This window comes from Zootoca vivipara, chromosome 12, assembly GCF_965207765.1.
Source record: "Zootoca vivipara chromosome 12, rZooViv2.hap1.1, whole genome shotgun sequence".
NCBI classification, from domain to species: domain Eukaryota; kingdom Metazoa; phylum Chordata; class Lepidosauria; order Squamata; family Lacertidae; genus Zootoca; species Zootoca vivipara.
The window spans coordinates 52,295,170-52,318,030 of record NC_142595.1 but is presented as its reverse complement, the minus strand read 5'-3'; the positions used below and the strand labels follow the sequence as shown (position 1 = coordinate 52,318,030).

General features: G+C 52.2%; 2 protein-coding genes across 8 annotated transcripts; both read right to left on the bottom strand.

Moving 5' to 3' along the window:
- Positions 1–248: 248 nt before the first annotated feature.
- UFSP1 (UFM1 specific peptidase 1) lies at positions 249–3,524 on the bottom strand. 4 transcript variants are annotated; one of them, XM_088655259.1, is made up of 2 exons: positions 3,404–3,524; positions 249–1,603 (listed from the first exon to the last, which is right to left on the bottom strand). In XM_088655259.1, exon 2 carries the CDS (start codon positions 1,574–1,576, stop codon positions 911–913), a length of 666 nt encoding a protein of 221 aa, XP_088511385.1. In that variant the 5' UTR covers positions 1,577–1,603; positions 3,404–3,524; the 3' UTR covers positions 249–910. The 4 variants fall into 4 exon arrangements, with proteins under 4 accessions (XP_088511385.1, XP_034991709.3, XP_088511386.1 ...); XM_035135818.3 differs by having other exon boundaries at positions 249–1,579; positions 3,404–3,505; XM_088655260.1 differs by having other exon boundaries at positions 2,295–3,458.
- A 2,637-nt stretch (positions 3,525–6,161) lies between these two features.
- SLC12A9 (solute carrier family 12 member 9) lies at positions 6,162–22,861 on the bottom strand. Of its 4 annotated transcripts, none has more exons than XM_060281954.2 (14): positions 22,719–22,861; positions 20,350–20,607; positions 20,113–20,247; positions 19,343–19,474; positions 18,224–18,514; positions 17,111–17,218; positions 16,758–16,869; positions 14,703–14,860; positions 14,386–14,468; positions 13,756–13,880; positions 12,529–12,721; positions 11,635–11,809; positions 10,401–10,547; positions 6,162–8,873 (listed from the first exon to the last, which is right to left on the bottom strand). In XM_060281954.2, exons 2-14 carry the CDS (start codon positions 20,573–20,575, stop codon positions 7,957–7,959), a joined length of 2,802 nt encoding a protein of 933 aa, XP_060137937.2. In that variant the 5' UTR covers positions 20,576–20,607; positions 22,719–22,861; the 3' UTR covers positions 6,162–7,956. The 4 variants fall into 4 exon arrangements, with proteins under 4 accessions (XP_060137937.2, XP_060137939.2, XP_060137936.2 ...); XM_060281956.2 differs by having other exon boundaries at positions 22,750–22,846; XM_060281953.2 differs by having other exon boundaries at positions 22,398–22,831.

The window sequence follows — 22,861 nt, the reverse complement described above, 5'->3', positions numbered from 1 at the left end:
CCCTGGACACAGAATTTGTTTGGGTTTTTGCAGAGTGCATATGTGCAAAAGATTAGCTTCTCTCTTCAGACAATTAACTCTAGGCAGAAAGCCAATATCTGCTCTCTCTCAGCATGGTAACAGGACCTTTAGCAACTGCTCTCTGATTGAATAACAAGTTCCTAAAAGATAAGCATTGTGTGATGTTGGAACAGAGAAGAAAAAGACTGTGGTTTTTGTAACGGGTGGTTGTGAGAGAGACAGAGACAGAGAGGAAAGGATTTTGTTTTATTTCTTTTGTGTTCTGAAGTTTGTACATAGTAACTCCTGGATACTGATTGTCCAATAAATACTGTATATAGTTATTCTGCGTCCAGAAGTCTAGTCATTACGCTACCGCCAGAAGCTTCCGGAAAACCTGCGCAAACTCTGCTGTGTTCAGGTGGATGTTATACCAGACACTTAAAAACACTAAGAGAATTGGCCTGCGCCTCCATGGACAGCAGTGAGTCCAAAACGACTCCCAGGCTGCGCACCTGGTCCTTCAGGGGCACAGTTACCCCAGTCAGACAAGCCTGTTAGACCAGGCCAGGAGTCCATCTTGCCAAGCTACCTGGTACTCACAGTGGCCGGCCAGATGCCCAAGTGGGAGATCTGCAAGGAGGATCCAAGCGGAAGAGCCACTCTCTCATTGCTGCCTCCGACTGTGGAGCTGGAGCGGAGCCATCCTGACCAATAGCCACAGAGAGCTTGATTTTTCCATGAAAGTCCAGTCCTTGAGACTAAGCGCTTGTTGGGGATTGAACGTGGGCACTGTGCAAACTCTCCACGGATTCATGGTTCCACTGTGTCCTCCCGTCTTCCACACTTACGATAACCGGTCAGTGCCAAGCGTGCTCTCCGTTTTGAGCATGGCACCTCCTTGCTCAAATCATACAGGACATCCTTTTGCCCTGAACTGGGGGAAGCAGAGGTTGTAAAAGGAGCCCGCTTCAAATAGGCCAAGCTCCCTCCAACAGACCCATCCCTTTGCCTGCAGCTCCTCCCTCGTAAGAGACCCTGCCCGGCCATAGTGGTGAGGGTCGAGGACCAGGAGGTGGTGGCGTCCTCCTGGGCTGGAGCAGACACCCAGCAGCCCCTTGGAAGAGTTGTCCTTGTCTCCCCCCATCATGACGGGGCCCCCGCCTCCCTGGAAATGGGCCTGCAGAGCCTCCAGCTGCCTCTCCAGGTCCCGCCCGTGGGGGACATGGACCAGCTTGCCCGGCACGCTGTAAAAGTGATCCAGGCACAAGGCCGCTTCAACGGTGCCAATCCAGTCCCGGGAGCCGGCGAAGGAGGCGGGCTTGTCCCCCATCTCCACCAGAGCGCTTTGGATCTCCTGCAGGGAAGGGACCGAGCGGGGAAGGGTTTCATTGACGCCCGGCGGCAGCCAAGAGCACACGGTCTGGAGGGTGCGGTAACCGCAGCCCCAACCACGGTCGTCCACACCGTCACAGCCATAGTGGTAGTAGTGGTAGGAGCCAGAGACGAGGGCCAGGCAGTGAGGAGGAGGGTCCGGGAGAGGCAGCCCCAGGTGGACGTTGGAGAGTAAGGACATCCTCTGCAGGAGAGAGGAGAGGCAGGCCTGCAGGGGACAAAGAGAGAAGGAATCATTATTCATTATAATTATTTTTGATTAGCTTAGTTGGTTAGAGCGCGGTGCTGGCACTGCCAAGGCTGCGTATTCGATCCCCGTAAGGGGCAGCTACATGTATTCCTGGATTGCAGGGGGTTGGGCTAAATCAGAGGTCAGCGAACTTTTTCAGCAGGGGGCCGGTCTACTGTCCCTCAGACCTTGTGGGGGGCCGGACTATATTTAAAAATTAATAATGAACGCATTCCTATGCCCCACAAATAACCCAGAGATGCATTTTAAATAAAAGGACACATTCTACTTATGTAAAAACATGCTGATTCCTGGACCGTCCGTGGGCCAGATTTAGAAGGCGATTGGGCCGCATCCGGCCCCCGGGCCTTAGTTTGGGACCCCTGGGCTAAATGAACCTCAGGGGTCCCTTCCAACTCCATGATTGCATCGTTCTCCCGGCCTAACCTACCTCACAGGGAGGCACCTTGGGGGAAAAGGCGGGCTATCAGTCTAATAAAATAAATAAAGGACTGTTTCCATGACCAAAGCAACAACAATATATTTGTGTTCAAATATATTTGTGCTCAAAGTCAGTAATACTGAAAAAGAGATAACCAGCTCCTTGGCATAAGGCCAAGCGGAAATCTCTTCCTTGTCTGACCAGGGTGCTTGGAAACCTGAATTGCACCTTTCATGCAGGATGTTGGTGTGCCCTCGTGTGTGTTTCCAGTTGAATCGGGTCTTTTCCAGTTGCCTGTACGTAGTTCCTTCCCCACCCTCTCTTCCCTGCCAGGCAAGTGTGCCAGCTTCCCAGCCTTGTTCTTCCTCCTCTTCCCCCTCTGAGGCTGTGGCAGGTCCTGCCCCTTCTCTCCGCCACCAAGCAGGAATGCGTCAAGGAAGCAGGATCTGAGCACAAGAGCCAACCTCCCCTCCGGTGGTTTCCAGCACCAACCTTTCAGGTGCATTAGGAGCCCCCCATAGCCCTCTCTTCCAGGAACCCCTCTAATCCTCTTTTAAAGCCATCCAGGTTAATGGCCACCCCTGTCTCCTGTGGGACGGAGTTCCTCCACCGTCAGCCAGCGACACATGGTCACCGAGCACCCTCAGTCCTGATCAATATGTTTTGTGGGCTCTCTCTTCCTTGGGGTACCCCTCCCGCAAAGGCTCTCCATACTTCTGCTCGGGGTGGCCCCCAGCCTGCTAGCACCTCCCTCATGCGGAAGTGGTGTGTGTGTGTGTGTGCGCGCGCTTCTGCTGCTGTCCTTTGGGCTTCAAGAGCAACGCTGCCGCTCAGAGACAGAGAACTGGGGACAGGAGGAGTGGAAGCTGGAGCAGAGCTCAAAGGGAAGCCGCCAGGTCCCTCCATTGCAGGAAGGGCATGGATTAGATGGCCCGGGGGGGGGGGCTTCCAGCTCTGCAATTTTTATTCCAGTACGGCACATTTGTTCCTGCATTGCAGGGGGTTGGGCTAGATGACCGCCAGGGGTACCCCTGCAACTCTATAGGACTGTCCATCGCTGGGTTTTTTTGAAGGGAGAGTAATTCTGTCTCTCGGCCAAATGTCGCCCCCAGCAGATCCCTCTCCCCAGGTACTATCTGCAGCAACCTCCCACCCCTCCCTCCTTTATGGGCGGGGTATAAATAATAAATTATTCTTAATAATAATTTATTTGTTGCATTTTACACCCCGCCTTCTCCTCCAAAGGAGCTCAAGGCGGCATGCCCTGTTCTCCCCTCCCTCCTCATTTAGCCTCCACAACAGCCCTGTGAGGTAGGCTCCAGAGTCCAGAGACTCACCCGCCAGAAGAGCCGGCTTTTCTTGGTATAGACAGGTCTAGCCCTCCATTACCATAGAGACGGAGGTTGCAAATCCTTTCCCTTCCGGCTATCCGACTCCTAGAGCGGCCCCTCCCTCTTCCCGTACGTAGACCAACAGAGAGGAATGGAAACAAAATTTTAAAAAATCCTTCCAGCAGCACCTTAAAGACCAACTAAGTTTTTATTTTGGTATGAGCTTTCGTGTGTATGCACACTTCTTCAGATCATTCAGAGGGGAATGGATACACTCTATGATGAAGGCGGAGAAGCGGAAAAAGGGGGACGACACAACGAAACATCCGCTTCCGGAAATCTGCTGCCCAACTTCGAAGGCGTGGCAGCCATCTTAGGTAAGGCGCTCTTCCGCAGTAATACGGCGGCGTTTGTTTGGCGGGCATCCGGAAGTGAGGTAAGTATAAACTTCCGGCTAACTCCCCCCTAAGGAAAGGGAGTTTAATACCACCCTTCTTATAGAAAGGCTTAAAATTCCGAAACCAACACGTAATTGGCCATTGCGGGTAAGCGGTAAGCTGCCATTGGCCCGGTTGCACTTTGCTCGTTGGGTGGGTGCCGCTCCAGGCGTTTGGCATCTCCATGATGAAACGCCCGCTCTTACGTTGCACCCGCGAGATAGGAAAAGCGTAGAGGCGCAATTCAAGTGCCAGAAGGCGGGATCCCATTGACTTCCTCGTTCTCTTTAGAGAAGCAACGGAGAAATCCAATATTTCATTATATCCGATACATATCCAAACCACTACAGAAAAGGTGGCAACTAAGAGAGAAGTCCTCATATCTCTAATTCAACTCTTGATTTATTTCATGTGGGAAACACGATCTAAAAAGGAATGGGAGATATTTGGAGAATATTTATTAAAAAATGGAGTATCAAAAACCCTAATAGCAGATTTGGGCTGAATCTAGGTTAAAAAATTAGGAAAAACTAAAGTAAATAACATATTCATTAATGTGCGATAATTTAAGAATAACATAAATTACAATCGGAATAATTGGAAGATGCCATTTTAATGTTTTTTTTTTCCTTTTGTTCTATATCCATGTAGAGATGTTTGATTTTTGCGTCGTTTTGTTTTTGTATTCTTGCTGCTTCTTCTTCTCTTTCTTTTTCTGGATCTTTTTCTTTGTATATGGAAGTTGTTGATATGTATTGCCTGATTTTAAATTTTTTTAAAACAATAAAGATTTATACAATAAAAAATAATAATGAACATAAACAAAATAATTCTGCCCTGCAAATCCCTTATCCTTGTACATATTATAAAGATTAGTCCATCTTAATTAAGGGAAAGATGCAGCGTAGATCTAATTGATGGAGTCATTTGCTTACACGTGAAATATAATATTCTCTAGCCTAGATGACCCCTTGGGGTTCCCTTCAAACTACGACTCCGTGATAATAGGAATCCTGAAATACTGTTTGAGAAGGGACGGGGTCAGGTTTGATCCAGGTTATTTTTATAATGCAGGTTGGCATGGAAATGAAAGGGGGAAAAGTAAAAAGGATCAGAGGGTGGAAAACGTTTCTCTGGCCAACTCTTTCTGCATGTCATGCATGATTTCATAAATTTCTATAATGCCACCTCTTCCTCGCCTTTTCTCTAAACCGAAAATCCCAAACACTGCAATCTTTCTTCATAAGGGAGCTGCTCCATCCTTTTGATCATTCTGGTGGTCCTTTTCCGAACTTTCCCCAGCCCTTGTTGTTGTTTAGTCGTTTATTCGTGTCCGACTCTTCGTGACCCCATGGACCATAGCACGCCAGGCACTCCTGTCTTGCACTGCCTCCCGCAGTTTGGTCAAACTCATGTTCGTAGCTTCGAGAACACTGTCCAACCATCTCGTCCTCTGTCATCCCCTGCTCCTAGTGCCCTCCATCTTTCCCAACATCAAGGTCTTTTCCAAGGATTCTTCTCTTCTCATGAGGTGGCCAAAGTATTGGAGCCTCAGCTTCAGGATCTGTCCTTCCAGGGAGCACTCAGGGCTGATTTCCTTCAGAATGGATAGGTTTGATATTCTTGCAGTCCATGGGACTCTCAAGAGTCTCCTCCAGCACCATAATTCAAAAGCATCAATTCTTCAGCGATCAGCCTTCTTTATGGTCCAGCTCTCACTTCCATACATCACTACTGGGAAAACCATAGCTTTAACTATACGGACCTTTGTCGGCAAGGTGATGTCTCTGCTTTTTAAGATGCTGTCCCCAGCCCTACAATATCCTATATACTAGTATAAGGTGAGCTGACCAGAACTGCACACAGGACTCCAAATGCAGCCACAAACCAGATTTCTATACAGTCATACCTCGGTTTAAGTACGCTTCGGTTTGAGTACTTTCAGTTTAAGTACTCCGCGGACCGTTCTGGAATGGATTAATCCACTTTCCATTACTTTCAATGGGAAAGTTCGCTTCAGGTTAAGTACGCTTCAGGTTAAGTACAGACTTCCAGAACCAATTGTGTATTTAAACAGAGGTACCACTGTAACGGCACTATGGTATCAGATCAGCAGATTTATTTTCACTCCCTTTCTTCCTAGCAACCCCTAGCATGGAATTTGCATTTTTCACAGCCGCCACACTCTGGGTCGACATTATCAAACCGTCTGTTGCGACCCCAAAGTCTTGCCCCTGGTCCATTACCCCCAGTTCAGACCCAGTTTGGAGAAGAGGCGTTCCCAAAGACTTCACCCCCCAAAAAAACCCAGACACAACAACACGCCATCTGTTCTTGCACTTTCACTTTTATTGCAGCGGTCACTAAAAAGTAGAAATCACCCCACTTCTCCTCTCCCCCCTCAAGCCCTGTTAGTGTTAGTACCCAAAAGTACATATTTAGCCCCCAAAAGGGGGACCACAAACACCCCCCCCACCCCAGTGGCTGTCCAGCTAAAGAGGCACAAAAAAATAAAACATTTAAGTCGGCCAGTAAACAATTAGTAGAAGCACCTTTGGGGCAACAAAGGTGTTAGGAAATATTTGGGGAGTCCTGATTTAGGAACAACTAGCTTTAAAAATAGCCTGTTCTCTATGATTAGCTGGGTTAATGGCAGGGACGGGGGAGACGGACTGGGGAATGTAATGAACAAAGCTCGTCTTCCACGCAACACAGTCGAAAGCCTTTCCCAACTTACAGCATCCTCCAGAAGTTTGGGATTACAGCTCCTGGCTGGAGATATGCGCCAAAATATTCGGGGGGGCGCCAGCTTGGGGAAGGTGAGGAATGAATTTTAAAATGAGGGGGCAAACAAAGCAATATGGCAGCTATCAAAGGGAGTGGAATGAAGCGTCCTCAAGGTCTAGATTCATGTGTAAGGAAGAAGTTTCACCTTTGTCCTGAAAGGGACATGGCCTCTAAAACGATGGCACTGGGTTGACCCAGTGTCCTAAAGAGACCCCTTAACACACATACACACCCACACATTCAAAAGATGCCTTGTGGAAGTCGGAAAGGTGTCAAGTAACTTTTGTGGTCGGGTCTCGGGCCACATTCACACCGTGCAGTTAAAAATGCTAAAAGACCACTTTAAACAGTCATGGGTTCCCCCAAAGAACTCTGGGAGCTGTAGTTTTTTTAAGGGTACTGAGAGTTGTTGATCCCAACTCCCAGAGTTTCCTGGGAAGAGGGACTGATTGTTAAAACTGAAGCTTTTTTGTGTGTGTGATAGGGGTTTTTCCCAACACCTCTAAACCCCTTTAACAAACCGCAGCTCCCAGGATTCTTTGGGGGAAGCCATACCTGTTTAAAGCGATATCACCACGGTTTAAATGGATGGTGCCAATGTGGCCCTAGAGTCAAGGTAGCATGCGCTGAAGAAGTGGACTGGGGGGCCCAATCCACCGCTTCTAATTTCAGGAGTAAGGCTGTAGGGGCGTTGCCTTCAGGCTACAAACTGAAGGAGCAGATCTTAGAGCCTAGCAGCAAAAAGGCCACCCTATTGCTAGCGTTGGGGCACCGCCTTAGTCTTCCCTGAGGAGGTGTCTGTGCGGGAGAAGAATCCATGGCAGGCAGAAGAGCATCGGTGTGCCTGGCAAACCGGTCTGTGCGTATCATACAAATCCTGATGGAGCAGCTTGCAAAGGACAGCTTGCAAGGGAAATATATGCGTGGAAGAACTGCCCTGTCTAACAGATTCTGATGGTCCAAGGCCTCTGCTACATGTTGCGGCTAAGAAGGCATTCCCAAACCGTGTGTGTGTGCGCGCACACACGCGCGCACGCGGAGGGGGGGAGCCCCTCTCCTTAAAAACATCAAAAGAAGCAGCCCCCACCCAACCTCTCTCTTCGCCCCCTTCAAGCTTGCTGGGCCTTGGCTCACGAATCCCAAAATCCAGGCGGGACTTGCAAGGTCCCCTCTGCCTTTTTCCAAAGGCACCTCTCCAAAACCACCAGGGCAAATTTTCTCACCACTCGCTTCACTCGAGAGACAAGGCACCTTATTTCTTTTGTAAAAAACAAAACAAAAGCGAAACCACCTAGAATTTCCACCCCTCTGCCCCCGCCAAGCCCCAGGTCCTTCTCAGAGCTCCGTACAAGTGACGGGCGTCAGGCCGTGGATGAGCAGAGTGGGCCCCAGGTCCGTGGTCAGAATCGCCAGCTGCTCCAGGTAGCGCTCGTACTGCGAGGTGTCGGCCGGGGGGCGCGGGAGGTAGAGGAAGCGCACGGCCGTCTGCCCGCCTTGCTTCAAGAGCAGGTCGTTGACAGAGGCCAAATACTCGTTGGTCACCTGGAAGGTGGCGGCGTTCAAGTACGTCTCTCTCGCCGGTTTCTCGGGGCAGCCTCCGGCCTCGGAGGGAGGGTCCAGCCTCTCGGGGTCCCCCCGAGGCCCCGCGCCGTGCTGGGAGTGGCCGTGGAGGGCCACCACCTGGTCCCACGTGACGATCTTGATGGTGGCCTTGATCCTCAGCTTGGTCAAGAGCTCTCTCAGCTTCTCCTCTTTGCTGACCCAGCCCACGTCTCCCGACTCCACGCAGAGGAAGATGCGGAGCCGGGCGGCCTTCCAGGAGCTGACCATGGTGAGGATGCAGGCCATCTGCAGGAGGAAGAGGCTGCAGATGTCCACGTAGGTGGGCGAGTTGGGGCGCAGGAGGTTGAGGGGCCACACGTCGATGTAGCGCCCCTCGAAGCGCCGCTTGGAAGAGGCCGATGAAGACGAGGGCGGCAGGTCCTTCTCCAGCAGGTGGAAGTAGCGCGCCAGGCAGACGTTCTTGTGCATCTTCACCGCGTCAGAGATGATGGCCACGTACTCGGAGGGTCTCAAGGCTCGCTGGCTCTCTGCCTCCCTCACCGGCGGGAAGTGGGCCTGGAGGGCCGGCAGGTCCACGCCGAACTCATCGTTCTCCCGCGCTTGGCTGAAGGCCGGGTCTTGAAGGAAGTAGTCCTCCGGGACGCAGTCGTCGTAGAAGCCGAGGACCAGCGTGTTGGGTTTCATCCCTCCTGGGGAGGAAAAGGCACACACACACACACACACACACACACACAAGCAACGTTGAGGTCAGGTTGGTGGGCTTGGGAGACAGACACCTCGCCAGGTTCAAAGATGGAGGGGGAAAGATAAGCGATTGAAGGATGTATTTTGGGGGTGGCTCTAAGTACTGGCATTCAGAAGCGTCGCTGCCTCTGACTGTGGAGGTGGAGGAGCACAGCCATTGTGACTTACATAGGTCAGTAGTCAACCCGTCCCCAAAAGACATAACACGTAAGGAAAAAGGGATGTGGGGGGAGAAGGAAAAATGCAAGCGTAGGCACCAGTTCCTAGAAGTTGGAAGTTCTTATTAGAACCAGCTGGGATTGAAAGGACTCATGCAGCTTAATGTTTTTTTAAAAAACTATTTTTAATTCTGAATTTTAAATAGTTGTAACCTGCCCTGGGAGTTGCTGGTAATAAATAAAGTATTAACAATACTAATGCTGGTTTGTAGTAAGTAGAGGGGGATTGGGTGCCTTATATGAGAACCTAAGAAGAGCGCGGCTGCTGGATCAGCTCAAAGGGGGCCCTATCCAGCCCACCCTCCTGTTCTCAGGCTGTCCAACCAGATGTCTCTTCTGGGGAGACCGCAAACAGGAGCTGAGCTCAGAAACAACAGCAGCAGCTACTCTCTCCATCTGCCATACTCAACAACAGAGATCCAGTGGGATGCAGCAGTTAGAGTGTTGGACTGGGACAGGGTGAGGCCAACACAACACCCATAGCTCTTGGGATTGTAAGCCTGTGAGGGCAGGCAATGCCTTGTTTTGATTCACTGCAGGTATGCCTCCTCTGGGAGGCCTTTTTTGGCTGAAGCGTGAGCTACAAATGCTCTAAATCAGATAAATAAATAAAGGAGCGTCTCCACCCCCATCGTTCACTGAGGTCCAGCTCCAAGGGCCTTCTAGCGGTTCCCTCCCTGTGAGAAGCGAGGTTGCAGGGAACCTTGCAGAGGGCCTTCTCGGTGGTGGCGCCCGCCCTCTCGTCAGATGTCAAGGAAATAAACAGCTACAGTGGTACCTCTACTTACGAATAACTCTACTTATGAATGTTTCTACTTACGAATGGAGCTCCGTCCGCCATCTTGGATGCGGTTTAGATAGGATTTTTTCTACTTACGAATTTTTAGATAGGGTTGCTTCTAGTTACGAATTTTTTTCTCCCAATGCATTCCTATGGGATTCGACTTACAATTTTTTTCGACTTACGAATGTACGTTCGGAACGCATTAAATTCGTAAGTAGAGGTACCACTGTACCTGACTTTTAGAAGACATCTGAAGGCAGCCCTGTTTAGGGAAGTTTTTAATGTTTGATGTTTTATTCTAGTTTTAGTGTTCTGTTGAGAGCCGCCCAAAGTGGCTGGGGAAACCCAGCCGGATGGGCGGGATATAAATATTATTATTATTATTTGGTTCTGCAGGTAAGTAGACTAGATGACCAGGTCATCCTGGGGCTTCTCTCTTTCTCTCTCTCTCTGCCCCCTCCCTTCCTCACCCAAGCCGGTGATCCGGAGGAGGTGCTGAGTCCCTTGGCGGACCGAAGGCGAGAGGGTGAGGTCCACGAATGCCTTGATGCTTAGCTTGTCCACCAGGCTCAGCCAGAAGTTGTAGTGGGCTTGGATGGGGTCAGAGGGCATCGTGTCTGCAGAGGGAAAACCACAAAAGGCAGGCCGGAAGTTACCAACAGGAGGTGGGTAGAAGAGGAGAGAACTGAGCCAGTTAGAGGCAACAAGGCAACGGGACCCCCCTACATCCAGGAACGAGAATTAGAAGGGGCCAAAGTGATAGGGGGCCTGCTGGATCAGGCCAATGGCCCCATTTAGCCCAGCACCCTGTTCTCACAGTAGCCAGCCATGTGCCCCCAAAAGGGAACCCCGCAAGCAGGATCTGAACCCAAGAGCTACACCCCAATCTCCTGTGTTTTCCAGCAACTGGCATTCAGAAGAATCGCCTCCTCCAATGGCGGAGGGCAAAGCAGAGTCACTAAGCTAGGAGCCACTAAGCGGCCACAACTGAGCAAAACCCGTAGTAGGACCAGCTACGCTGGAGTTTTTGTCCCCCTACACTAAAACTCAGGTCTAAGGCACATGAAGCCATCATAAGGAAGAGGGAAGTGCCTCTAGAATCATAGAGTTGGAAGAGACCACAAGGGACATCCAGTCCAACCCCCTGCCAAGCAGGAAACACCATCAAAACATTCTTGACATATGGCTGTCAAGCCTCTGCTTAAAGATCTCCAAAGAAGGAGACTCCACCACACTCCTTGGCAGCAAATTCCACTGCCGAACAGCTCTTACTGTCAGGAAGTTCTTCCTAATGTTTAGGTGGAATCTTCTTTCTTGTAGTTTGAATCCATTGCTCCGTGTCCGCTTCTCTGGAGCAGCAGAAAACAACCTTTCTCCCTCCTCTATATGACATCCTTTTATATATTTGAACATGGCTATCATATCACCCCTTACATGGCTATCATATCACCCCTTACCCTTTACCCCTCTGAGCATGTGCTGATGGCTGCTTCAACAACACTCGGTGCTTGAACTATTACTAGGCAGGCCCTCGTTTTAGAAGCCAGTGTCTGGGTCTCCTGGCTAGAACAAGCAAGACAGAACCGCAGCACTGCAGGAACGGCATGAGCCAGCGTAGGACCAGCCTTTCCTTGCCATCGGTTTGGGAAGCGGTCCGGACGTCTGCCCCCTGCCCTCCGGTTCCGCCTCGGGTTTCCCTCTTACCAAGGTCCCCGATCTCCACGTGCCCCAGGACAAACAGGCCGCCTTTCTTGAGGTGGTTGATGAACTTCATGAGCTGCGAGCTGCCCCGGGGGTTGGCCACCATAAGGAGGATCTGGGGCCGCCAGAATTTGACGTGGTCTTTCCGGATGTCGAGGAGGAGCAGATACTTCCGGACCTGTTTCGGAGGGGGGTGGGAAAGTGGAAACGTGAGAAGGTGGAGGGGTAGCTGTCCAGTTGGCAGGACAGCTCCCTGATCTCCCAACAGAGCAGTTTAACCACCAATCTGTCTCCCCCAGGGAAGTGGAATAAGGGGGCTCTCCTCACATCCCTCAGCACGCTTAACGAAGCAGAGCTCCCAGAATCCTTTGGGGGAAGCCATGACTGTTCAAAGGGGTATCAAAGAGCGCTTTGTGAGGGGAATAAGGGGGGTCTCCTCAGAAATCTCAGCACTCTGAACAAGCCACAGCTCCCAGAATCCTTTGGGGGAAGCCATGATTCTTCAGAGGAGCACCATAGTGGGGAATAGGGGATCTCTGAACAAGCCCCCCACACCCCAATGTTCTCCTCACAACAACCATGAGAAGTGGGCTAGGCTGAGTGATTGGCTTCCCAGGTCACGCCAGTGAGCTTCACGGTCGAGTGGGGGGATTTGAACCCTGGTCTCTCCCAGATCCTGGTCTGAAACTCTAACCACTATGCAACACCACCACCGGCTCCACATACGGAGCAAAATCTCTGCAACAATTATGGGCTAGACGGCAGCAGGGCTCCCTGCTTTGCTGTGAGAAACCTATTATTTACATGTGCCGGGAGTTTAGACTGTCCCCCGAGGATTTCTGAGAAGGCCTGGGGCTCCCCTCCAGGGACACACACATGCAGGTGTAAGGAGGTTACCTGGTGGAAGATGAGGGCCTGGCTGATGTAGCCCCAGGAGGAAGCTGCAGAGCGCAGGTGGATGAAGCCCAGGAGCAACACCATGAGCCCCAGGCTGCCAGAGGCGCCAGCTGGACTGATCAGGAACATCATCACGAGGCAGGAGACAATGCCCAGGAAGCAGGTGTGCCACGAAAACACCTGGAAGGTGGGGCTGAGGGAGGGGGAAAGAAAAAAGCGGGGAGGCAGGCAGGGGGTGCACTCAGTACAGAGTCTGACACCAAGGATGGGGACCCTCAAATGTGGCCCCCCACATCTCCCCATCTGGCCCTCAGGACTCTCCTCAGTGATATCATCTTTACCCTAGCCACGCCCCTCCCTCGGGCCACACCCTCTCTGCCCTGGCCACACCCCTCCCTTAACCACACCTCTCTCCACCCAGGCCACTCCTCTCCCTCAACCACACCCTCTCTGCCCTGGCCACTCCTCTCCCTCAACCACACCCCTTTCAGTACAGGCCACACCCCTTTCTCAGTCACTCCCCTTTCTCAGCCACACCCCTCTCCACCCAGGCCACACCCCTCTCCATCTAGGCCACTCCTCTTCCTCAGCCACACCCTCTCTGCCCTGGCCACACCCCTCCCTTAGCCACACCTCTCTCCACCCAGGCCACTCCTCTCCCTCAACCACACCCCTTTCAGTACAGGCCACACCCCTTTCTCAGTCACTCCCCTTTCTCGGCCACACCTTCCATAGCTGCCAAGTTATCCCTTTTTTAAAGGGATTTTCCCTTATGATGAGTAGGCTTCCTTGCGAGAAAAGGGAAAACTTGGCAGCTATGACACCTTCTCCACCCAGGCCATACCCCTCTCCACCTAGGCCATTCCTCTTCCTCAGCCACACCCTCTCTGCCCTGGCCACACCCCTCCCTTAGCCACACCCCTCTCCACCCAGGCCACTCCTCTCCCTCAACCACACCCCTTTCAGTACAGGCCACACCCCTTTCTCAGCCACTCCCCTTTCCCAGCCACACCTTCTCCACCTAGGCCACACCCCTCTCCACCTAGGCCACTCCTCTTCCTCAGCCACACCCTCTTTGCCCAGGCCACACCCCTTGCTTGCCTGAACAGGGGGCAGTGTGCAAGCGTGTCTATTATAAAGGTTAAAATGCACACCCATTGCTGGCTCGCCCCTGCCCTCTCCCCAAAGTGGCCTGGCTCCACCCCCCTGCTGGGACACCACACCCACCGGAAATTCGGCGCGGAGGCCCACTCCAGCGCCAAGCAGGCCAGGTCCACGGCGGCATAGGCCACGAGGTAGAAGACGGTGACGATGCTGGCGATGGTGTTGAGCTTCCCGACAAAGAGGACCAGCTGCGGAGGGACACCCAGCGGAAAAAAAGAGTCAGGCCAGCAAAGGAAGCGAGGGGACTCCAGCTATGGGGCAGGGAAACCCTGTCCTGGCTCAGCGGCCCAACGGACGGCGCTGGCCGCAGAAAGCTATTATTATTATTATTATTATTATCCAGTTGCTTTGGACTACAACTCCCAACAGCAGCTGATGGGAGTTGTAGTCCACAGCACCTGGAGGGCTCCAGGCGAGTTTATATATTTTAAATCCCCTGCTCAAAGGCTCCCCGCCACCTCACTCTATAACTGAAGAGCTGCAGATTCCTGCATTGCAGGGGGGCTGGACTGGATGACCCTTGGGGTCCCTCCCAGCTCTACAGTTCTAGGATTCTCTGAAATTGCAGCTAGGATCGCCGCTGCCCTTCAGCACCTGTGCCCTTCCTGTTTTCTCATTTCCCGCTGTTGGCCGGGAGAGAGCAGCTCTGGGGTTACAGGGTGGAAGGGGAAAGAGGAGAAGAGGAGGACGTACTTGCACAAGCGCCCAGGTGTAGAGGACGGCCACCCAGGGGTTGCCCCCTTTGGAAACAATCTTTGCCGGAGCCAGGACGATTCCTGTCGTGAAAAGGCAACAATGGGATCTCCGGAGAGGGAAGGCCGGCTTGGGGAGACAAGGCGGCGAACGCCTGTGGGTCTTCTCCAGGTGTTCCCAGACTCCCAACCCCCCTCAGCCACCATGGCCAACGGGGAAGGGATGTCACTGGGAGTTGTAGCACAGCGGCACCCGGAGAGCTTTGGGGTCCCCCTACACTCATGTAAAGGGTTTTTTTCTGGAGGGGAAGGGCTCACCAAACAGGTCGTCCTTTGCCAGGGCGTGGAGGATCCGCGACGCACCGATGAGGTTGCTCATCGATGCCGAGAGCGACGCAGAGTAGATGCCGATCAACACAAAGGGGGGCCATACATTGATAGCCCGGAAGAAGCCGTAGTCCCCCTTCAGCAGAGCCCTGCGGGGTAGTCCAACACGTAAGAACACAAGAGCAGAGCTGACGCCGTTACAAGTGCCACACAAGGCCCAGTCTGCATTTGTAAGAAATCAAACTTTCACCTAGTCTTTGGAACTCCCTGCCAATTGACACCAGGCAAGGTATTCTTTTTTTTTTTTGGTGCCTGCTAAAAACATTGATGTCTGTTTCCATCTGGTGTTTAGCTTATCGTTGATTGTATGTATGTATGTATGTATGTATGTATGTATATGTTTGTTTTAAACTGATTATTTATTAATAATTATTATTTATTAAATTTGTATAGCACCCTTCACCTGAAGATCACAGTGCAGTTCACAACATAAAAATAGAAAATGAGAATGCAAAATTCACAATAAATCACAAACAAAACGATATCCCACTCTTAAAAGGTCACAGAATATTAAATCAACCCAAGGCCTGGCTGAAGGGGATCATTTTTGCCTCCTGGCACCTAAAGATATATAACGAAGCTGTCAGCTGAACCTCCCCGGGGAGATCATTCCACAAACTGGGAGCCACCACAGAAAAGGCCCCTTCTTTTATTGCCACCCCCAGACCTCTCATGGGGGAGGTACACAAAGGATGTCCTCAGAAGATGAGGAGTCAGTTTATATGGGGAGAGGCGATCCTTGAGGTATTGCGGCCCTGAGCCATTTAAGGCTTTATAGGTAAAAACCAGCACTTTGAAACCTAATTGGCCGGCAGTGCAGTCAGGCCAGGAATTTCCTCCTATATATATAGAAATGCAGGGTGTCGTCACGCATTGAAGTTGACACGAGGTCATGCCAACTGCAGTGCAGGGAAGCTCAGGCAGGCGAGCTGTTTAATGAGGAGGGAGGGGAGGCCTTCACACAGCCGCTTAGCAAAGCGCTCTTTGAAGCCCCTCCCACTCCTGAAAAAGGGGTGGGGCTTGGGGAAGGGAGGGAGGGGCTTGGGGTGAGCTGTGTGGGAGATAGGGGAGGGGGTCAGTGAGGTGTAAAGGGAGGGGGGATTTGTCATTTGCTGTGGAAGGGTAAAGGGGTATTAGACTTCATTTCATAAAGTCCATATGCCGCTTGATCGTTGAAACCCTGGAGAAGAGAAGGTTAAGGGGTGATATGATAGCCATGTTCAAATACAGTGGTACCTCGGTTTATGAACACAATTGGTTCCGGAAGTCTGTTCATAAACTGAAGCGTTCATAAACTGAAGCAAACTTTCCCATTGAAAGTAATGGAAAGTGAATTAATCTGTAACAGACGGTCCGCGGGGTAAGCGTTCATAAACTGAAGCAAACTTTCCCATTGAAAGTAATGGAAAGTGGATTAATCCGTTCCAGACGGGTCCGCGGAGTACTTAAACTGAAGCGTTCATAAACTGAAGCATGGGTGTAATTGGTTCCGGAAGTCTGTTCATAAACTGAAGTGTTCATAAACTGAAGCAAACTTTCCCATTGAAAGTAATGGAAAATGAATTAATCCGTTCCAGATGGGTCCGCAGTGTTCATAAACCGAAAATTCATAAACCGAGGTGTTCATAAACCGAGGTTCCACTGTATATAAAAGGATGTCATATAGAAGAGGGTGAAAGGTTGTTTTCTGCTGCTCCAGAGAAGCGGACACGGAGCAATGGATTCAAACTACAAGAAACAAGATTCCACCTAAACATTAGGAATAACTTCCTAACAGTGAGAGCTGTTCAGCAGTGGAATTTGCTGCCAAGGAGTGTGGTAGAGTCTCCTTCTTTGGAGGTCTTTAAGCGGAGGCTTGACAGCCATCTGTCAGGAATGCTTTGATGGTGTTTCCTGCTTGGCAGGGGGTTGGACTGGATGGCCCTTGTGGTCTCTTATGATTCTATGAACCCATCGAAGCCGTTTTACAAATAAACTACCACCCACCTCTCGCAGGTGAAGCTGGTCATGAAGAAGAGGAGGAAATAGATGACAAAAGTGTAGACCACTGCAATGATGGTCCCTTTCGGGATCGAGCTGCTGGCGTTTTTGAGTTCCCCTATTTTAAAAAGAGAGAGGTGAGAACAGCTGCTGCTTTAACACAAGTTGGGATTTTGGTATACATTGGTATACATTGGAAATTAACAAAACTATGTTTTTTAAAAAAGACTCTCCCTGCAAAAGGGGCGCAGGATCCCAAGCGCCCCCCGCACTCCGGCCACGAGAAAGGAGTGTATGCGTCCCCGAAACCCACCTCCCGCTGCCCCCCCTTGCCCCGGCCCACCCTCCGAAAACCTCACCTGACATGTTGGACCCGGCCATGATGCCCGTGCAGCCGTTGAACATGACAGCGAAGACGGTGGCGAACGACATGATGTTGTTGGTGGTGTAATCGCGAGAGTACATGGCTGCAGAGGGAGAGAAGCATGTTCGTAGGACACACACACACACACAGAAAACGTATGCACCTGCACGACGGCTTCAATCAGCAAGATTGGCACTTCCACCTGTGCCACACAATGCCCTCAGCGCATCTGCAAGAACCTGGGCGTTTAGTGTGGTGGCACCGACACTTTGGAACTCCCTGCCCCTTGATATCAGGCTGGCACCTTTGATGCATTCCTTTCCTACCTGCCTGCAGACTGTCTCACCAGAGTGGTGCATGCTCTGGTTGTCTCCCACTTGGACTACTGCAATGCGCTCTATGTGGGACGACCTTTGAAGGTGACCCGGAAACTACAACTAATCCAGAATGCGGCAGCTAGACTGGTGACTGGGAGCGGCCGCCGAGACCACATAACACCGGTCCTGAAATACCTACATTGGCTCCCAGTACGTTTCTGAGCACAATTCAAAGTGTTGGTGCTGACCTTGAAAGCCGGGGCCTAAATGGCCTCAAAGGCCCAGTAGACCTGAAAGAGCGTCTCCACCCCCATCGTTCAGCCCGGACCCTGAGGTCCAGCTCCAAGGGCCTTCTGGCGGTTCCCTTGCTGCGAGAAGCCAAGTTGCAGGGAACCAGGCAGAGGGCCTTCTCAGTGGTGGCGCCCGCCCTGTGGAACGCCCTCCCATCAGATTTCAAGGAAATAAACAGCTATCTGACTTTTAGAAGACATCTGAAGGCAGCCCTGTTTAGGGAAGTTTTAAATGCCTGATGTTTTATTGTGCTTTTAATACTGTATTCTGTTGGGAGCTGCCCAGAGCGGTTGGGGAAACCCAGCCGGATGGGCAGGGTATAAATCATTAATATTAATATTATCCTTTTGGCATCTGTGGAAGGCATTCTGCCTGCCCAGTGGCTTAGAAAGTTTGCATTTGTTTCCTTTTCGCTTTCAGCTCTCTGTATGTTGGCCCGGCTGGCGAAGTTCTGCTCTGGGCCCCTTCCCTCGGTCGTTCTGCCCACGCCACGGCCTTACCATACATGTTGTCCCTGAGGGTGGAGACGTTGAACCCCGTGAACGAGGCGTTGAAGCTGTGGTTCCCGTCCCGGGAGACCGCGATCTCCCGGGGCGACACGGCGAAGAAGCTGGCGAAGATGGTGATGAGGACAACGTTGACCACCAGGAAGATGAAGAAGGCCGCCCTGGAGTAGATGTGGGACCCCACGAGGCAGACCAGGAGGCAGACCAGGAGGACGACCGAGCCGTAGAGGAAGCTGTACCCGTAGCCCTGCGGGAGAGCCTTTGCCCCGGGAGGGTCGGAGCCGTCTGCAGGCGTTGGGGAAGGGAGGCAGGGAGGTTAGGAATCACAGAATCACCGGACTGTGGAGTCCGAAGGGATCCCCAAGGGTCATCCAGTCCAACCCCCTGCAAGGCAGGAATTGCTGCTGATAATCTCGTCGTTTTCTTCTTTTGTAAACTGCTTTGAGGGTGTTTCTTTCCCCCACCAATCAAGCAGAAATATAAATTGCATGGGGTAAATCCCGCTTGGACTACTGCAATGCGCTCTACGTGGGGCTACCTTTGAAGGTGACCCGGAAACTACAACTAATCCAGAATGCGGCAGCTAGACTGGTGACTGGGAGCGGCCGCCGAGACCACATAACACCGGTCTTGAAAGATCTACATTGGCTCCCAGTACGTTTCCGAGCAAAATTCAAAGTGTTGGTGCTGACCTTGAAAGCCCTAAATGGCCTCGGTCCAGTATACCTGAGGGAGCATCTCCACCTCCATCGCTCTGCCCGGACACTGAGGTCCAGCACCGAGGGCCTTCTGGCGGTTCCCTCGTTGCGAGAAGCCAAGTTGCAGGGAACTAGGCAGAGGGCCTTCTCGGTGGTGGCACCCGCCCTGTGGAACGCCCTCCCATCAGATGTCAAAGAGAAAAACAGCTACCAGATTTTTAGAAGACATCTGAAGGCAGCCCTGTTCAGGGAGGCTTTCAATGTTTAATCAATTATTTCATTTCATTTTTCTGTTGGAAGCCGCCCAGAGTGGCTGGGGAAACCCAGCCAGATGGGCAGGGTATAAATAATAAATTATTATTATTATTATTGTTATTATTATTATTAAACACCCCTCCCTCGCCTTGACACCCACCTGCTCCGAAGTCATCCAGAATGGCTTCCACCAGCCCAAGGACATAGACGCCACAAGCACAGACATTAGCCAGGTAGAACATGAGCCCGATGCTGCCGCCAAATTCGGGGCCCAGAGTCCGACTGATCATGACTGAAAGCGGCCAGGGAGGGGGGGGGTTGTCCGTTAAGGCAAAGTTTCAAAAAAGGAAAAGTTGAGAAACCGCCACCCTTCCAAACTCATGGAGGTTGAGCATAGCTGTGGAGCCTCCATGTCCGGTAGAAGTCTACCTCCAATTACCAGGCAGCATGGAGCAAGAACTAGTGAGGGCCGACTCCATTCCGCCACAATTCAAGGGTCTCTTTCTGGGATGGTCAAAGTTGGAGGTTCGGGTGGGTGGGGGAGGCAGAGCCTAAAGCAGGCATAGGCAAACTCTGCCCTCCAGATGTTTTGGGACTACAACTCCCATCATCCCTAGCTAACAGGACCAGTGGTCAGGGATGATGGGAACTGTAGTCCCAAAAACATCAGGAGGGCAGAGTTTGCCTATGCTTGGCATAGAGACATCCTGGCCGCTAGCCACCAACAGCCCCTCTCCTCCTCCATGAATTCGCCCAATCCTCTTTTAAAGCTATCCAGGTTGGTGGCCATTGCTGCCTCCTGTGGCAGGGAGTTCCACAGTATAACTGTGTGCCGCGTTAACAGATGAAATGTTTGCTTTCTCCCCCCCTCCCCCCTCCCCCCCTCCAAGATCAACCAAAGTGCGTCGAATTCCCCCCAAAAAAGGATACAGTAAGCCCCGCCTGCCTGGACCGCCCCGTTGGTGGAGATGGCGCAGACAGACAGGACGGTCAAAGAAATGATGAGATAGGCCACCACCAACATTAGGAGAGACTGCAGGAAACCCGCGTGGCCGATGACAAACCCTACATGGAGACACAGATCAAGGTTAGGTTTGTTTTTTTAAAAAGGGGGGTGCAGAGAAGGACAGCTGCCTTGGCGCCTCCCGAACCCAGAGCCCGACTCACCCACGCGCATGAAGACCACGATGCTGAACATCGAGAGCACTGTGGGGACGATGACCCCAAAGAACGTCGACAGCTGGCGGGCTGGGTCATGGTGGGAGCTCCCCGAGGCCGACCCCGCCACCCCCACCACCAGGGGGGCCTCTTCCTGGCCGCCCCCCGGCATCTCACCCTCGCTCGACACACGGAAGAGCCGGTAACTGAGCAGGGGGGAACTCTCTGTAGACATGGCCTGGGGAGGCTGCAAGCTCCCCGGTTTATCTAGAGGGGCAGAAAGCAGGAAGGATTGGGGGGGGGGGAGAGAGAGAGAGATGTTAGCTGCATGACAGTGGTACCTTGGTTCCCAGAAGTGACTGTTCCGGTTTTCGGACGTTTTTCAGAAGCCGAATGTCCGATTCAGCTGTCGATAGAGCTTTTGTTTTCGCTATTATTTTGCATTTTTGTTTTTGAGGCTTTCCCGGTTAATTTGTTTTTGCAACTGTGTGATTGATTCAGTTACTGATTGATTGATTGATTGATTGATTGTGCGAGACTGCGGAAATGGATAAAAGCCCCCCCCCAATCCGAACAACGACTATCATCAGTGCAGGGAAGGAAAAATAATAATTTTAATTTCTATCATCTACAATACTGCCTTGTTTATTTCATAGTACAGTACACTGATTATTGCTTTCATTTCATGGATCTACGGTCTCATGAGAAAGCAAAATTAATGTTCCACTGCTGTTTTAAGGGTTGTTTTCAAAAGTCTGGAACGGATTCATCGGTACAGCATGAGACTCTTAATCTCAGGCTCACATGGGTTCAAGTTCCGGGTTGGGCAAAAGTTTCCTACATTGCAGGGGGGTTGGACCAGGTGACCCTAACTCAACAATTCTAAGATTCTGTGGATCCGAGGCCAAGAGCTATCTGCTCCTCCGCGAATTTGCCAAACCCCATTTTAAAGCCATGCAGGTCAGTGGCCCCCGCTGCTTCCGTCCTGTGGGAACGAGTTCCATAGGTTAACTCTGCATGCCAAGCAGGAGCTCTGCTCCTGAACTACACAGGCCCGTTCCTCAAGGAAAGGTGGGTGGGTGGGGGTAGGGTCTTTGGGGGGCAGAGAAGAACCAGGGCTGCTGGGCCCCACAACCCACTGGCATGGAAGCAAGCTCTCTTCGGGGATCCTCTTCGTGACCATTCAGCGGTGAGCACAGAATCATAGCTTTGCTGTTGAGCTGGAAGGGCCCCCCAAGGGTCATCCAGCCCAACCCCCCTGCAATGCGGGAATCGCAGCTGAAGAACCCTAACCCTCCGAGGAAGGGGGAGTCCACCACCTTCCGAATAAGGAATTTGGTGCATGCTCAGAGGAGCCCGCGTGTCTATTGTTGCACAACCAGGACAAAAATTAGTTATTATTTGTTCAATCGATATACACAGCCCTTTATCCAAAGATCCCAATATTAAGAATGTGATGCAGCATAACAATGAAAAGCATAACACACGGCATAATAATAAGATTATCCTAATAACAGTGGGCTAATTTTTTTAAGGGGGGTGGGGAAGAGTGGCATTCAACCAACTCCCATTAAAAAAATCCTACGAGGGAGGACAGGAAAACCGGGTAATAATCTGTAACACCCCCCCCCCCCAACAAAAGAGAGATGTGCTAAGAAGCATCCCTGATTCTAGATCAGGATTGATCCCCTCCTAAACTCCCCCCCCCCACCGTATTAACCGCTTGGGATTCTCGGGGAGGGGGGAGATTTGGGAAGGGCACCATGAGAGCAGAGATTTTCCCATCAAGCCAAGGGGCGCAGCTGCGGGGCCCCTTATCAGCCCAAGGGGCGGAACGATGATGCTGAGACGGGGACCCGATCCTCACAGGGACCCAGGAGTCCGAGCCAGCCTCAGCTCCCTCCCAGTCCTTCACCTTCCCGCCCCGCCCCCTCTCCAGAAGAACCCAGGCGTCCTGCTCCATCCCCCGGGGGTGGGTGGAGCCCCTGCCTCCTTGCAACCCCCCCCCCGCCGCCCCGGAGGGACCCAGGCGTCCTGGGCCCCCGCCGCGCACCGACCTGGCCGCGTCCTTTGCAGCAGCCCCGGGAGGCGTCATGGAGCTTCAGCCGGGCCGGCTCCAGCGCCGGGCGGGTCACGGGCTCTTCATGTGACCGGCCCGGCCCGGCCCGGCTTCCTCCTCCTCCTCCTCCGGCTGCCGGGATGCGATTGCATCCGCCGCCGCCGCGGCCGTGAGCTCAGATCCTGCCCGGGAGGAGCCTCGGCTGGCCGGCGAGGAAAAGGAGGAGGAGGAGGAGGAAGGCGGAGGCAGCTGCAACCCAACCCCCCAACCCCCCCCCAAAAGAAAAAAGGACAGGCAGGCTTGACACGCGTCGACCCACCACACGGACCCGCGTCACCGACCGTTCTCACGTTACGCGTGTGCGTGGGAGGCCGAGGGGCGCCGCGCCTCTTGCCTCCCTGGGACAAAGAAAAGGGCTTCCCTTCCTCGGCTGCCCAGTGTATGCACAGCAACCGGTTTTGT

Bases quoted from the DNA above. Each gene is read 5' to 3' on its own strand.
- UFSP1 (XM_088655259.1), bottom strand. From the start codon at position 1,576: ATGTCCTTACTCTCCAACGTCCACCTGGGGCTGCCTCTCCCGGACCCT.
- SLC12A9 (XM_060281954.2), bottom strand. From the start codon at position 20,575: ATGTCTACAGAGAGTTCCCCCCTGCTCAGTTACCGGCTCTTCCGTGTG. The intron at 18,515-19,342 runs GTGGGTGTCAAG...CAACGCCTGCAG, and splicing joins TCTGGATGACTTCGGAGCAG to ACGGCTCCGACCCTCCCGGG. The intron at 8,874-10,400 runs GTGAGGAAGGGA...TTTCCTCCCCAG, and splicing joins CCTCCGGATCACCGGCTTGG to GAGGGATGAAACCCAACACG.